Below are 17,414 nucleotides of genomic sequence, written 5' to 3'. Positions count from 1 at the left end.
TCGGCAAAAGTGCAATTATCCATGTAACCGGCAAAAGTGCAATTAACTATGTAACAGGGTCGATGTCATGCAAAGCGCTCGACTTCTGCCCAGTGAGATCGTGCTATGAAAAAAGAGAAAAAGTAGTCCAGAAACCAGTCGGAAAGCGTGGAGCTTCGTATGTTTTCAGTAATTGGGCGATGCACTCGAGGAGGGCTAAACACCGGAAAAGGCATGACTTATGCATGCCTTTCACAAATGGAAGCAAGCAGATTTTAAAAGACAAGCTCACGAACCAATGAAAGACACTGACGTGACATGGGCGTGGTTTGAAGCCCAAAGAGAGATTACAACACGAGACGGAGCGCTTTGCGCTCCCCCGTAACAAAGTATTTTTGAAAGGCAAGCCCAGGAACAGTGAAAGTGATGGGGTGCGGTGGGCGTGGTTAAAAGCCCAGATACATACCAACACGTCGGAAGAGCAGCGCTTGCGCGCTGCTTTGCTCAACCTAAAAAGGGCACATATTAAATTTCAAGAGGGTGCTTTCGTTCTTTAACTATTTACACAAATTATATTTTAAATATGTGTGACAGTACGTCTGCAGTAAGACCGGGTGAATTTTGTTTGCACAGGTGTAGTTTTGCATAATTGCCAGGATTGCTTGCTATGTTTGTTACTTAAAATGCCCAGATTATGCTTTTACACCACATCGAATAATTGAGGTTTAATTCGGGTAAAAATCCTATTGCGGGAGTACCGGACCACTGTAAACAAACCGAACATGAGCCCCGGTTGTTTGCATGAAAATCGATGCAAGGATGCAGTTTGTGCTAAGATCAGCATTTTGCATAATGACACGTAATGTCATGTATACCTTTGAAGATTTATTACACAGTCCTTAGCCGAGCTGCAGTTTTGCAGGTGTTGCTATCGGTATTGTTAATTAGTACTAGTACTTGGCACAATCTCCCAGGAGCCCATATAGCAGCTTCCTTCAGTAATCCAAAGCATGATTTTCCAAGCGTCTCTACTGCAGATCAAAGGCTGATATTCTTCTGCGAAGGTGTTTGGACTCTGGGTGAGTAGTTCAGTTTCAATGAGTTGTGAGTTTTTTTTGTTTTTTTGCTGAGGCCAGAAGGCTATACCAGATTACTTGCATATCTACTCAATTCGGTGCTCATGGAAGAAAGTTTTGTTAGATGCCTTAACAGACAATTTTTCTTTTTTTCGGGCTGTGTTGGGTCTATGTTCAGAGTCCTGTCTAGTGTGTGCTGGTGTTAGACGGTCTCTGATTTGTCGTGGTCTTTGCTTTTGTGACAGTTGTATGTCAAAATAGCAAATGCAAAAATATCGCCCACAACAGTATACACTGCTCGACATCGATTTTTTACATTATCAGCAAGGCTAACAGAGAAAGTGGACTATAGCTACAATATACTAATTCCCCATCTAACTACCTTTATGATGTTTTGAGTCGCTGTGCTGCACTCTGGAAGTTGCAGTTCAATATTTAGAAGGTGGGCCTGTGGGACACATTCTTGTGAGCATATTGATACCCAACTGTATGGCTGATTGGGTCATTTCTAGAGAGCTGTCTAATACATTCTGGTGGAAATATATGATTTTGTAAGTCCTCAGTGGCCATGAAAGCCATAGCATGTGCATTAAAGGTGAATTGTTTTTTCAATAGGTTTATTACCTGAGCACAGGCTCTAGAGCATTGATTGAGATGCTGGAATTCTACTTTGCAGAGACGTTACAGGCAAGTGATATTAACATACAATAATACAGGGAACCCTGAAATCCCAGTATTAAGCTCTAATACCGTTATTACAGTCAATTATATTTCATTATTGTGACGTCTCTAGTCACCTGGAATAAGAAAATTGCGTAGCTGCTCAACTGTAATAATTTATTACATCGGAGTTGTGAGGTCAAAATGTCTTTGGCGAGAGACAGAATTCAGGTTGAAAGGCAGAACATGCAGCATTATTTTAGCTGAAATTTTAACAAAAAAGGAAAACTGGCTTTTCGTGCTTATGATGTTTTTAGGTTTTGCCTGTCCTTGCAAAATCACTTGTATATTAAAAAAAAAAAAAAAAAAAAAAACTATAATGGACTTAAAAAAGGAACGGAGACAGTGTTATTATGTAGTAGAAGGAATAAAATACCCTCTGCCATACATTAAAAGTATATTGAAAGTCACCCCAGGATTCGATGACCTTGTGAAAGAACCAGCCTTCAGCCTAGTTTCTCTATATAGTCACAGAACTCCTTGGTAACATGCAATATTCTTACAATGTACACCATGGGGTGCTTCATGCCATTTATAAATATAAGTATGAATATGTTTTTTCTGTACCACAAACCCAGCCAAAAGGCAGCAGAACACTGTGTATGGTAAATAGGAATAAAGGGAATGAGTAAGAGAAACAGAATCTGGCTGTGGAAGGTGTAATGGTTATTTTTACATTCTGATGTAGTGTTCTTTAAAGAGGTGAGTCTTCAAATCTTACAGAAATTGGAGCAAAGTTGAACCTGTCCCAATGGATACCTAGATGTTATTCCAAATCTGGGTGCATAGATGGAAAGGCCACTGTCTTGTTTTTTTCTTACACACTTCTTAGACTGCAGTGTAAAAGAGCAGGTGTCCAGGCATATCTCTTCTGCTTCAGTGCGACCTTGACCTTTCCCTTCTAAACCGTATTGGTGTCTGTCTCCAGCCATTTTACATGTTCACTGCTAATTCCGCCCGACTCGGTAACTACTCTTCCTTGCTTGTGCCACCTGTTCTATCTGCCCCTTGTCTCTGTTTAACTGTTCCTTTATGCAAACTTTGTTCCTCTTAACTGCCCCTTATTGCATATTTTGCACCTCTTACTGCTCTGTTTTGCATCTTGGTCTCTTTTGTCAGTTTTTGCCCCCCAACTAGCTTCATCGATCATGTTTTTCCACCTTGGCACTCCCGCCAGACTTTCCTGCTCTCCTCGTGGACTTTCCCGCTCTTGCTGAGCCCACCTACTTCCCACCCCACTCCTCCCACTCTCCAAGGCCCTACTTAATGGAGGCTGCAGTGTGGCCACACAGCATACACATTCAGCGGACATGCCAAAGGCAAGCCCATCTGCGCTCGTCCATGCCTGGATCGCACCCAGCACCAGGAGCCCTGGTCCAAACGCCTTCCACAACTACACCGTTGATAAACTCCACCTGCTCAACTCTGGATGCTGCTGCAAATGCTGCTGCTGAGCCACAAGTAAGTCCACAGTAGGCCCCTTTGCCTCCTTCCACACACCCGCTCCAACTACTCACACACACCGCATCCCTTACCAAGTGAGAACTCAAGACCCGCATTCACACAGCAACACACACCCACCCCGCACAACACTCAATCACATGCAAGTTCCTCAACACATCAAGATTTGGGACCTCATCTACTCCAATGCAACAGACCTCCTTCTCTGCACCGTAAACTGGCTCAGCACCGCATCAGCACCGGGCATCACCGCAGCAATCCCTACTGGATAGAAAATCCTGCACAGGACTGACCCCATAAACCAAGATGAGGACTTGCAATCATCTACAGAGACACCAGCAAGTGTACCTATTACCCTGACCCAGAAGCCACTTTTATGGAACACACGCACTTCAGGCTTCTGATGGACAGTAAAGCTGCTATCAAAGGAGCCCAGGACCTCGCACCCACTTCATCACCCTGCTCACCGACCTCACTGCACCCCTCGCCATGGGCAGCAAAGATTTCATACTCCTAGGCAATTTCAACTTTTATCTCGAGGTCCCCATGGACTCCAACTCCACAGTCTTGCTTGAAAGTCTACAGAATATCGGCGTCACCCAGCTCATACACAGCCCTCCCCACATAATCGGACACACCCTGGATCATGTCTTCTACTCCAGCGACAAGATTAAAGTTAGCCACATCAGTCCACACACATGGATGGACCACTCCATCATTCATTTCCACATAACAGGGCCACTGACCACCCCTACAGAGTCTAGCAATACCCCCATGCTGCTGCTGGAAGAAAGTTACAGAAGCGGAATGGCTCAACACCCTCGAACTAAACTACCCAGATCCACAAAGAACTTAATCATCAACACAAACAACTTTAACAACTGGATCACCACCTGCACCAGTACCTTGGCCCCCTGAAAAACACCAAACCCAAAAGATCCAACAAACAAGCTAGCTGGTACAATGCTGATCTCAGACAATCCAAGAGATTTTGCAAACAACTCAAAAGGAAATGATGAAGCACTCAAGGAACCACTCCAAGAAACACCTACTAACCCACAGTTAGACGATATAACCATCAAGTAAAGAGATCAAGGAAAAGGCTCCTACCCTCAGAAATAAATCTAGCTCCAACTACAGCAAATACCTTTTCACCACCATCAGCCAAACAGCCACAATTCAAACCATCAGCCCCATACAAGAATTCAGCAACAACCTCTCCAACTTCTTCCATAAAAAAACCCACAAAGATCTGCAGCAACCTCAAACCCCAGCTACCCCCCCATCGACCTTCTCAGCATGCTGAGCTCATCAACCAAAGATTGCCAATTGACAGCATGGAACCCTCTATCCATCAAGGACACTGCATCTATAATAAAGACTGTCCACTCAGGGGCTCCCACAGACCCCTGCTTCCACCAAATCTATAACCTGAGAAGAGCCATAGTCAGCACTGCACTAACTTCCATCATCAACACCTCCCTCAAGACAGCCACTTTCCCAGATAGCTGGAAACACACCAGTGTCACCGCTCTCCTCAAAAAACCCTCAGGTGACCCCAAAGTACTCAGCAACTACAGACCTATCTTGTTGCTCTCCTTTCCCACCCAAGGTAATTGAGAAGACCATCAATAGAGAACTCTTTACCACCTAGAATGCCACAAAATCCTGCACAACATCATCTCCTACGCTGACGACACCCAACTCATTTTTCCCTCTCAGACAACACCGTCACCACCAAGACAAAGTTCAAACAGTGCATGACCAGCGTGGCCAATTGGATGAAAGAAAACTGCTTCAAGCTCAACACCGACAAAACTTAAGAGCTGATCTTTGGGAATAAGAGCTCACCCTAGGAGTCCATGTGCTAGCTGGCCCATCTTGGACCCACCGACCACGCTGGGAACTTAGGCCTCATCTTGGACACCAATCTCACCATGAAGTCCCAGGCCAACGTCCTTACCTCCTTATGTTATTAAATCCTCTGCATGTTATGTAAAATCTTCAAGTGCCTCCCACTGGACATCAGATGTACCATCATGTGGGCCCTAATCACAAGCAGATTAGACAACAGCCGTGCACTCTACGCCAGCATCCCAACCCATCTTCTTAACAGACTTCAAACCATCCAAAACTCTGCCGCCAGAATCAACCTCCCACGCCATATCCATACCACCCCTCAGAGGGCTCCAATGGCTCCCTGTACAGAAGCATACCTCAATCACCATCTTCACTTCCACTAACCCACCAGACAATGTTGATGAGCATCACTGTCACTCGTCCATACAGCCTGCATCCACAGAAGAACGGGAGGTCGACATTCGCCTTCCAAGCCTCCAAATCCTGGAACGACTCCCCTTACACATTAGGACCTCCTCCTCACTTCTTGTATTCTGCAAGATGCTGTATTTCAATTTGTTTTCTTGCAAGACCATCAAGACTGCCTGTATTTGGCCCCAGCCTCACCATATGCCTACACTCACCTACTTAGTACCTAGATACCCTCATGTGCGACAAGCAGCGCTCTACAAATTCACGTTACATTACATTACAGTGTGATGGTGTCCTGGCTGCTGGCGTGCCGAGATCCACCAGAGATGGCTAGCTTGTCTGCCAGATAAACAGGGTTGCTGGTTGTGGTAGCTTTGAAAATAATGCAGCTAGTTTTGAAGATGGTGCTTGCCGGCAAGGGTTAGCCAATGGAGTTCCGTCATGAATGCAATGCTGCTTCTTCCTTACACTTAACATTGTGATTTTGGGAAACAGTACATACACATTGTCACCATATTTAGTTTGCTTGATTCTCTTTTTGTCCATATCTGTAACTACATCATACTAACTTTTACAGTGTGAGATTGGTTTATCATGTGCTCCTGAAAGAGAAATAAACAAAGAGAGTTTTTCTTTGGTGTCAAGCTAGGGAGAAAAGGAGCTATTCACCAGATACTGAACTGTAGGCTCCATAATCAGGAAAACCTAGAGCTCACAATCCGGCTTTCGCATGTCACGCAAATTATGTGAATCTAGGTAAATAACTTAACTTCACTACTGCTCATTTTCCATGACTTTTAAATTTAGGACACCTTAAGGTAAGTCAGTTCAGAATGTGAGCTATATAAGATCCTAATTAGTAAATGGTTTATTGTATTACAGTATTGCACCAGATATAAACATACACATATAAGAGATTGAAATGGCTCTAGGCTCAGTCATGGCAACGTCAGGGCAATTGGGATACTACAGGAGTATTGAATCTTTCTAAATTCATGGGTAGAATCTAGTACTTTCAGCACATAGTACCCAATATAGTAATATGACCCAACAAACTAATTCTAAAAACAAATGTTGAAGAAACTTTTTTGTATTTGTATGACATTTGTTGTGTGAATTACATGCCAAAGCTTTTGATGGCTTGACTAGAGTTTTGTCTCTTTGGACCAGTTCAGAGTCATGGCTCGGCTCCACTGTGGCTCAGATATATCTATAAATGGGTTTGGCCTGCAAATGCTACTTTAGTTTGTGCTATAGGTAGTGTTTGAGTTATTTTTTAAACGAAGAAGGAGCTGGTGAGAAGTGACCTGTTTTCAATTTGGGAATAATGTGGTGCCTTTTATTCCAGTGCTTTGGGCCTTAAAGACATTTCGCAGTTTTTCTAATATTAGAATTGTTTTACCAAGTTTTCTGGAGTGTCACAAATAATCACGAGGTGGTGAACCTGACTTACTGTTCTTTTAAAATAATATGTTATTGCATTTTAAAATTTAAACAGAGCATTATAGGGAGTACAATCACAATATTATTTCCATGCAAAAAAAGACACTACTCCGGTTACGTCGAGGCGGTTTATCATCATCGTTCCCATATTCTTTCAAATCCCGCAGGAGTTTATCCCATAGAATTGAAATTGGCAGTTTCCGCAATTCCTGTTTTATCTCTCTATGGGGTGCTTTACTTTCCGCTTCGGTCTAATATGTCAAGTCTTATAACCAGGTGCAAATAGTGGATTCGCAGTGGACTTTCGTGGCATAGTTATAGCTCGCCCATCAAAAGTGCAAGATCTGTAAATTTTGTTGTAACTTTGGCTTTTTGGGATCTGGAATACAGGCTCCAGATAGTCTAGATTTACTTTTCCCGTCACTAGAGATATGCTACTCAGCACTGCCACCCTAAACTCAGAGTTTTAAGTAAGCCGACATCATGTGCTGGGGCAATTTGCGTGGCTCCAGGCTAGATTTGACTCTGTTTATGTGGCGTGACTTAGGCCCTGTACAAAATGATAAACTGAATGAACTTGAAGAGGGCATTTCTGGAAACCTGCCGTGGATAGTCAAAGGTTTTCAGCCACTTTTTGTTATTGTAGATACAGCCAGAGTGTGCTTCCTGCCATCAGAGACTGAAGGGAAACCCCGGTATGTTCAGGCATAGCTTTGTAAAGCCAAGCGAGTAAAGCCTGCGGCCATGCCCAGTAGTATACAAGGGTTGTATGACAGCAAGTATAGTGGGCTTAGTGCGATGTGTCCTCCACAACTTCTTGAGTGAGTGTTTTATCCTAGCGAAGAAATTGGCCTTATTGTAAACCATAAGCACCAGCCAGCATCTGAAAGTCGGGGAGCAATTCATCCTCAAAGAGGTCTCCTGTTGTATGTACACCGATCACTTCCCACTGCGTCAGCTCTTGAGTTATGGTGTGCCCATAGTGGGCTTAGTGCCATTTGTCAGCTACAACTTCTTGAAGGAGTGTTTTATCCTAGCGAAGAAATTGGCATTATTGGTCAGCATCTGAAAGTCAGGGAGCAATTCATCCTCAAAGAGGTCTCCTGTTGTATGTACACCGATCACTTCCCACTGCGTCAGCTCTTGAGTTACGGGTGTGCCCATAGTGGGCTTAGTACGATTGGTCTGCCACAACTTCTTAAGTGAGTGTTTTATCCTAGCGAAGAAATTGGCCTTATTGTAAACCATAAGCACCAGCCAGCATCTGAAAGTCGGGGAGCAATTCATCCTCAAAGAGGTCTCCTGTTGTATGTACACCGATCACTTCCCACTGCGTCAGCTCTTGAGTTACGGTGTGCCCATAGTGGGCTTAGTGCCATTTGTCAGCTACAACTTCTTGAAGGAGTGTTTTATCCTAGCGAAGAAATTGGCATTATTGGTCAGCATCTGAAAGTCAGGGAGCAATTCATCCTCAAAGAGGTCTCCTGTTGTATGTACACCGATCACTTCCCACTGCGTCAGCTCTTGAGTTACGGTGTGCCCATAGTGGGCTTAGTGCCATTTGTCAGCTACAACTTCTTGAAGGAGTGTTTTATGCTAGCGAAGAAATTGGCATTATTGGTCAGCATCTGAAAGTCAGGGAGCAATTCATCCTCAAAGAGGTCTCCTGTTGTATGTACACCGATCACTTCCCACTGCGTCAGCTCTTGAGTTACGGGTGTGCCCATAGTGGGCTTAGTACGATTTGTCTGCCACAACTTCTTAAGTGAGTGTTTTATCCTAGCGTAGAAATTGGCCTTAGTGTAGAAATTAAATAATGGTCAGCATCTGTAAGTCTCGAGGCAATTCATTCTCATAACGGTTTCCTATTGGATGTAAACCAACCTCTTCCCACTGCGTCAGCTCTTGAGTTACAAGTGTGTCGAATCTTGTTGGAGGCCCTGCAGGGGAATGGATGATACATACAATAATGCTGAATGTGTATATTTAAGGCACCGCTTCACGCTTTTGACTGCTGACCTAGCAAGGTGTTGGAGGTCTCCAGGAGGTTTAGAGTCCATGAATAGTTTTTTTTTTTTTTTTTTTAGAGATCACCTTCTCAGAGCTGTTCTACAGTAAGCCATGTTTCACATGGGTGATGGCCTCCTGACAGCGAGCCGCCGATTGAAGCTGCGCAGGGCAGTAATACCCTCAAAAGTCAAGGGCATCCATACCACCCGTGTTGGGGATAAGTATCCGTAAAAATCACTCTTCGTCTCCACCACTCCATATTAGTTCCACCAATAAGTAATCCAGTTGTTGGAAATAAGGTGTTGGTATTATCAATGGTAGGTTTTCAAAATAATAAAGGAGGTGGGGGGCACTAACGTTTTTGCTAGTACATGCGGCCATCCGCCGACAACGGCAGAGCAGACAAGAAGGCAACCTGAGGTCTTCTGGATCGTAGAGTTCTACCCAGATTGCCATCCAGTAGATCAGCCTGTTATTGATGTATATTAATCCATAAATATCAGAATGTACACAGTGCCCATTGTTGTGTTTGATCGCCTAGCATAACCCCCTGTTACGGTTGCGTTTGTCTGAATGGGAAAATATATAAATCACTATGGTTGACTCTCAGGCTGGAGATACTACAAAAATCTTGCATGATATTCGAGATTGGCGTGAAGTTGGCTGCCACATAAGGAACGTGGAGCACCATATGACCTGTGTAACGAGAGATGGCTTCACACATCCCATCAGTGCGTTGCCTGGGCTAGTCCCTGGTGGTACAATTTTACACCCAGGGATCTACTGCAAGGGGAAACAGAAGTGGAGATACTGGACACCTTTTTCTTGAAACTCCTGGCAATTGTGTAGGCATCTGATATGTGGTGGCCAGTTCTGGCCATAGCCGTTGGTGTCATGTAAAGAGGCCTGATCCACTCGATTGTTAGACGACCACTTCCGTAACTACCAGGCTCCCTGATCGGGTATGTCCAATCAAGGGTGTCACAGTCCTGGTTGAAGTCCAATGCAAGGTAGGCGAAACTGGGCCGGTTCGAGGGGGCCTACTCCAGTACATGGTAGAACCATCTAATGTTCAGGGAAGTGTTCCTTCTGCGAATTAAGCCACTACAGTCTTCATGAAGAAGCTCAGGCGTCTGCAAGAAGTTTATTCAGGGTTTTATATTCTATATATAGATTTGATACTGGTTGGTAGGAGGACAAGTTTAATGGGTCTCGCCCATAATTAAGGACTGGGGTGACTAAAGCTTCATTAGTCATGGTTGGAAGATGGCCAAGTATCTTCAATTATTTGTATAATTTAAGCAATTTAGGTACTAGCAGTGATTCATAGGTGGAGTAAAATTTGAAGGGTAGGCCATTACAGCCAGGTGCCTTGCCCCTAGCAAGAAAGTAATTTGCTTGATAAGTTACCTGCACCGAGATGGGGGGGGTGGGGAGGGGGGGGGGGGAAGTCAAGTGTTCAACAGTGCCGTGAGGCACTTGGGGGAATGCTGTGTAGCTCAAGAAAGTTTCTATGTTTTTAAATAGGGTCAGGGATGCTAGAAGATTAGAATATAGTTTAGCATAGTAATCTCTAAAAGTTTAATTGCATATGGATCTCTTTCCCTTCTTTGTCTCTGATGGATAGTACTGATGTTTCCGGGTGTGGGGACCTTGCAAGCAATGGCAGTAGCTTCCCTGCTTTATCACCCTACTTATGGGTTCTTTATGCATATGCTGCATAATCAAGAAATCTAAGCTGCCGTACTAATTCAGCGGGCTTCTCCCTACCTTCATGCAGGCTCTCAAATCTAGTATGGGCTAGGGCTGCCCTGTTTTTTTATCTAGCATGAAGTCCTCAACCTTTTTCAAATGTGACTTAATCTTCCCACAAGCACCTATGGCAGTTCTGATAGACAATGCTTATTTTGAGCCAGTGGTTTCTGGTGCGGGCACCAGCTCTTATTTTTTAGGCTGACCCTTATTTTTCTGCATCAGGCATTACTGTGAGCGAAAGATGCATATGGGGAAGACCAAGGGAGAAAAACCGAAAAGCGTCACAAAGGGAGAAAGCAGAAAGCTGCAAGAGTGAGCTGAAGGAGCAGGGAGTGGCTGTAAAAAGATGAAAGTGGCCCAAGATAGCTTTAGAATTACGCTGCCTCAGTATTCTGTGCTCGCACAGTTAATTGTTGCAGCTGCATGTTTCAAAGGAGAGTTTTGGGCTCCAGCACGTTTTTATTTACAAATTAAGCACTGCTGATACATGAGCTTTACACCACAACTTTACACATATCCCACTCCAGTAAGGGTGAGAAGCATTATTCTCATTTTCACAACCAAATAGCCGAAACTCTAAGTCATGTTAGCTGTGGTTTCCAGGCCGATATTGAGACCTCCTCCCGAGTTATAGCCCATTTCCAAGGGGCTGTGGTCTTATACTGTCTTGCCGATGTATGTTTCATGTTATATTGTGGGTAATCAGAGCACGCTACTCGGTCTAGCCTAACATGTAACTTGTGTGGGTGGAACAGAAGGAGCATTCTCACATCCCTTCAATCCTACTCTGAAAGGAGTCACTCACATAACTAGATCTTTATTCTCAAGTGCCTTGTTGCAGGCCGCAGGCATGCTCGGCAAGGGGATGTGTGAGGGATAGAGGTCCAAGTCTAGCTCACTATTACTGTCCCCTGCCCTGCATTGCCACCTAGTCAGCTAGCCCCCATGACAGGGCAGCCACCGGTCACCTTTAGGTGAGTATATGCTGCCCAGCACTATGGGGAGCGCATCCTGCCAACTGCTGAGCAGGACGTACCACATATTTGGATTCAGGCATATTTCCTCATTGGCTGGCTTCATAATATTAATGGTTGACTTTATTTTCACTCGTCTGCTTGCTTCTTGTGTGTGTGTTTTAGTTTGTGTGCGTGCAAAAATCCCAGGCGAAATCCAACAGACGCCTCACCCTACCAGACGGAAAGTAGCTGTACCCAAATATTCGTCAGAAAATAAATGTTTTAGGGGAGTGTAACACCCCAGGCACCCTCCTCCACCCCTAAAGCTATGCCCCTGAATAGGGCTTGTCAAGCTGCAGGGGTTTGGGTTTCCTGCAACCATTCTGTTGTGCTTCCAACATATTGCAAACAATGGTTCTCGAGATTCATTTAAAAAAAAAAAAAAACAGCAATAAGCGCAGTAAAAAGACCTGCAGTAGTCCTAGACAGAGACGTCCAGGAGGCCACAAGGGGACCACGTGCACAGACATCTTCCCCCTTTGTTTTGGGTGACTTACCAGCCCTCCTATAGTATACAGGTATTGCGTCAAGAGCCCTCATCCATCTTTCCTCCTTATTGCATCTGGATGCAGACACATCACTCCCTCTATTTGGTTGCCCTGATGATGACCTCACAACTGACCAAGTGCTGTCGAGACGCGATCAAACAGACGGGGCTCCCTCTCGCTGTTTAAGAGTGCACTGTGGATCATATCCTTGAACCCAGGGTTCCGTATTCGAACCCAAGTAACTTACGTTGTGGATTTTACACGCCACCAGTTACGTTTACTCTTCCCGCACTGTGTGGTCACTTAGGGAACTGATCACTACGGTCGACATCCTTTTCAGAAATATTTAGTCTGTGGTTGATTAAAAAACACTTTTTTACTGTCTAGGTTTTCTTACTACAATTCTTTCAGCGGCGCTTATGCTACCAAAAATGATATGAATATATATATATATTTTTTAAACTTAGTCTTTAGGGAACCATGGTTTTCAAACTACTCGTTGACCCCGGTTCCTTTCAGGTGCATGGAGTTGCCCTCGTGTACATTACCGGTGCTGAGTTATCAGGCAATGCCCTGCTGGTGATGAGTGCAAGACGAGCAGTCCCTAGGCGGGTGCGGATTTGTGCATCCTGGAATCGCTGTGGTTCCCTCATGTTGTTCTTTGGATGCATGCGCGAACAGTCAGCCGTGGACTGCAGTGGATTGACTGGTGGTTGAACGCGTGGGAATTTTGTGGTCTTTGGAATTACTGTGCATTTTGGGAGTTGTAGTCCTGATCTGACCCAGATGCAAGGCAACATTTTGGCTGGGTGAGCCCTCACTCCTGGTCCTGGGAAATTGCTTTCTGTGCCAGGGTAGGCGTGTGGTATCGCGGTGTGCTGCATAGTGCGTGTGAGGGGCCTCCTTGCTCAGTAAGTGGAATACACAGGTTGTGTGCGGTGTTCTGGGACGGTGTCCGGTCCAGGTCAGACAAATGAGGAGTTCAAGGAGCTGGGTATAGCAGGGGGACCGGCTGTTCTTGGTGTGTGTGTGTGTGTGTGTACGCAAGGATAAGGTGTGTGTTACGAATTTAAGAGTTTGATTGTGAATTGAATATCTGCTCTGGAATTCTACTGGGCGGTTCGAGTTGTTTGCTGTGGCCTGCAGGGATCAGCACAGAGCTCCGGTGCCAGTAAATCTTACGAAGATAACTTGGATCGGGCAATGACCAGGCCATGCCTCCTAGGACAGAGCGCTCCTTTTGTGAGTACTCGTTTAACAACCACATGCATTCTGGGAGTTGTAGTCCTGTCTCTTCAGTCGCTACAGTTGAACTAGCACGCATGAAAACAATTGTTTTTTTGTTTTTTTAAAGCCTTAGTATTGGATTATTGTGCTTTTGGTGACACGTTTCCCCGGTTCATGCGTGACTAGTTAGACCATCCATGTGTTTTTTTCCTTAGAAGACTTGGATGAACTTGTAGTTTTATTTAACACCGTATAAAACCAGGACTACAAGTCCCAGAATTCTAAGGAAAAAAGGGTACTAACTAACCACGCATGGACTTTGGCATCTTTGCAGTTATGCTTGAGAGTATTTAACCCCGCCATCCTCTGCTCTCCGAGGGACTCCCTACTCATCGCAGAGGGGCAATTCCTGACGGGGCAATGAGGGTAGGACTCTTTCAGAGTTGTATTACTGTCCAGTGTATTGGAGTCCTACATACCCCCCACAGTGCCCTCCTCTAGCTTCTGAGGTGCTCTTCCTATCTCTTGCACTTACATCCCCTAGCTAGCACTGTCAAGCTTCCCAGGGCTATGTCTGATGTGCTTCTATCGCCAAGGTGTTTTCCTTTGAATTATGAGACTGGTAGTCTTCCTTATTTCATTATAAACCGGGACTACAACTCCCAGAATTCAAAGAAACAAAACCTGGACTGTCCCATCACATCTGGACCTGGGAAACCTGGCAGCAGTGCCTAGCATTTCCTCCGATTCTCCCTCTCCCCCCTTTCTCTGGGCTCACCTCCCTAACTGCACGCTCCTCATTCTTCCACACTGTGCCTGCAGTCCCAGATGCTCCACCGCACCTCTGAGATTTACGTCACCACCTTACAAACCCATGGTTAGTACCTTCTGCCTCATGTCTCGGACTCACATCGGTGAGTGTGAAGTCTGCTAGGTGACCGCCTCCCTCCAGGACATTACGGATATTGTTTCCAGTCCTGGACTTTTGTGTGATAGCCTAATGCATTCTGGATGGTGCGGTCTTGTTTCTTGTTTTGCTTCCATTAAACTAATTTGCCTAACACATGAAATCCGTCATGTGGACTGAAACGTTCAGGACTGACTGTGTTTGTAATGACTTGGGGTGAGGTGGAAAACCTACGTGCAACCAGTCTCCGTGCTGTAGCTCCATCGCTGCCCCTCAGTGTGTCCATCATCAACCATCCCTCCCAGGGGTCTGTCTCGACCCTTCAAGGATTTCTGAAATAAAATATTTTCCACACTTGGGAACTAGCTATTTATAGCCTAGAACTCAAGGTGACTGCTAGAGAAGCCCAGAAAAAGCGAGAGCAGAGTCACTTACAAACTTGATGCTAGAGATGTTCTGTGCTCAGGGGCACAGTGCCCTCTCTGAGACTGAACTGCCTCCTAAAGGTCAGGCAAAACCAAACTGTCCTCCGTAAAGCATGTGGCACACCTACCTGCTGGGCAAGAACATGGCGATGATGCAGGCGAGTGGATTGGCCATGGAGCCCAGGGCTGCGGAGAGGTGGTAAGCCATGCCACCATATGGCATGCAGGAGTATGTCTGAACGGATGGCAATACCCCATTGGTGAGGGAGTTCACCCAGGCAACCAGGAAGTATATAAACACCAAGTGAGAGCAGGAGTAGCTGGCCTTTTCCGGGTCAGTGTTGGGTCGTCCATCTGGGCTCGTGTGCTGGGGACCTTCGACAGAGGAGTTCCTTTCACCTCCAGAAGGTTCTGGTCCATTGGTTGAGTGGACAGCCTCTTTAAAGGAGGTCACTGAAACAGACCCTGTGAGTAGATTCTCCCTGGACAGGCCCTGCTGTGATCCAGAAATGCGCGTGAGGAAGAAGAATGCGACCAAGCAGACGATCATCATGGCAGTTAGGAGGAAGAAGAAGACATTGGTCGGAAAGTTGGCCGGTAGATACTTTGTCTGGATTTGGTACCCACCCTCTGTGGTGTTCTCCAAGGTGTTGTTAAGAGACAAGGACACATTAACACAACTGTGCATGCCCACCCCTTGAGCCAGGGCCAACAGGCCTGGAATGAAGCCACTAAGACCCTCGCCTACATAATACGTGGTCAGATAATTGGGTGGAAGTTGCATCATAAAGGGCAGGAATGTGACCGATGAGGTGCAGTCCACCAAGGACAACAGGAAGGTGATGGAAAGGAAAGCGGTGCTATGAAGGACCCCTCCCACCACGGAGGTGTACCTCCAGAGGAAGCCCAGAAGAAGGCATGCAACAACTCCGATAGCCACAATGGTGTAGATGGCAGCCACTTCGTTGAGCTTCCCTGGCTGGAACCTGTGCATCAGGGTGACAAAGAGCGGCCCAACGTTGGCCAACTGGATGATGATGGTGAGGTAGGAGGGGAGATACCAGCCTTCGGGGAGCTCGTTCACAATGAGTGGGAGCTCCACCCATAGTCCATTGATGGCCACCCAGGCGCCAATGCCGAACAAGCAGGCCAGAAGGTGGACAAGGAAAGCCATGTTTGGTGGACTGTCGCCGATATCCCGGTAAGTGTGAAGCTATGGATAGAAGGAACCCTATACACCTTGTAGGTCCTTGTACTCACACTGGATGAAGTCTAATGAGAAGGTGAAGCTATCGTGCAGTCGCACCTAGGACACTTTTCACACGCTTTCCAGCGGCCCAAGCAGAGGTGTGTATGCAGTCAAAGGCTGTTGCAATATGTGGCAACTTTTCATCTCTTTAAAGCAGCAGACGGCGTCGGGCATTTCCTGGAGCCCTGTGTGCCTTGCTAGGGAGTCAGGGCGCCAGTAACTTCAGGTTGATTCCAAGTTTCCCCAGTACAACAGATACGACGGTCGGTTGGTTGGTGTTTTATGCTCATTCTGTGGGAACTGCGACGCGGGGTAAGTGGTCCGTTAACGCCATCCTTGCTTGTGTGGGTAGAGTCCGGGGGCTGTGACGCCTGACAGCTTCTCGTGGTCTTCAGTCAGACGCAGAAAACGACATGATTGGGTGTTTTCTGTCTGTGTGTATCCAACAGGCGAGCGAACCAGTTACCGTTCCGGCTGCTGAAAGGCGGTATAATGCAACTCGTAGACCAGAACGGATCCAGAATTCGCTTCTCTGGTGAAGATGCCCATCTGTGCCCTGTATCCGGGGGTCTGTGTGCGGTGGGTGGGCCACGGAACGTCCTGGTTGCTGCGGGAGCGCCGCAAGCGGACTACTCGCCTGAACTTTGGCAGCAGGCCTCTAGGAGTACACCACGCCCCCCTTTTAGCAGGATTTGGAGGCGGTGCCACCACCGAGGGGGAGCAGGAAGGCGCGGGGCCCTGCAGCAGCAAGGTGCGATTGCCAGGGCTTGCAGGTGTGCGCCGTCAGCAGTGCTTAGTTTGTAAATAAAAAGGTGCCGGTGCCGGTGCCCAAAGCCCTCCTCTTAAACACGCAGCTGCTACAATTAAATGCGCAAACACGGCACACTGAGGCAGCGTAATACCGAAGCCATCTCGGGCGTCTTTGATCCATTTACACGCACTCCCTGTCCCTTAAGCTCATTCCTGCAGCTTTCTGCTTTCTCCCTATGTAACTCTTTTTCGTTTTTTTCTTCCTCCGTCTTTCCCATATGTGTCTTGTGCTCGCAGTAAATGCTTGAGGCAGAAAAATAAGTGCCGGCCTGCGAAAATAAGTGCCGGTGCCCCGCACCGGACACAACAAGCACAAACTAAGCACTGACCGTCAGCCTCGCACGCGGGCTGCACCTGACGGGCCGGTGTCTGCGCGAGAGCACAACAAAGGAACGCGAGAGTGTGAACAGGGACAGGTGGGAGTGATCGACGGCGCAGGCAATGAGAGCAGTGCCACCTGTACACTAAGGTCCCTGGAATAATGTGGCAGTGGGGGCCCAAATTATGCGACACTTTTGACTATATTATGGGGCAGGAACCTTCAAGTTATGCAGCTGTTTCCTAGGCAGTATTATTT

At 46.3% G+C, this 17,414-nt stretch overlaps 1 protein-coding gene across 1 annotated transcript in view; it reads right to left on the bottom strand.

Annotated features, from left to right (window-relative positions):
• SLC52A3 (solute carrier family 52 member 3) overlaps nt 1-16,687 on the bottom strand; it is a 37,773-nt gene extending 21,086 nt beyond the window's left edge. The window contains exon 1 of the mRNA XM_069243310.1: nt 14,907-16,687. Coding sequence (XP_069099411.1) covers nt 14,907-15,952 — 1,046 coding nt within the window. The 5' untranslated portion in view covers nt 15,953-16,687. The remainder of the gene's footprint in view (nt 1-14,906) is intronic.
• Between the last annotated feature and the right edge of the window lie 727 nt (nt 16,688-17,414).

Source organism: Pleurodeles waltl, chromosome 7 (genome assembly GCF_031143425.1).
Source record: "Pleurodeles waltl isolate 20211129_DDA chromosome 7, aPleWal1.hap1.20221129, whole genome shotgun sequence".
Taxonomy (NCBI): Eukaryota; Metazoa; Chordata; class Amphibia; order Caudata; family Salamandridae; genus Pleurodeles; species Pleurodeles waltl.
The sequence above is the reverse complement of the archived record's forward strand: the minus strand, read 5'-3'. Positions and strand labels throughout refer to the sequence as shown.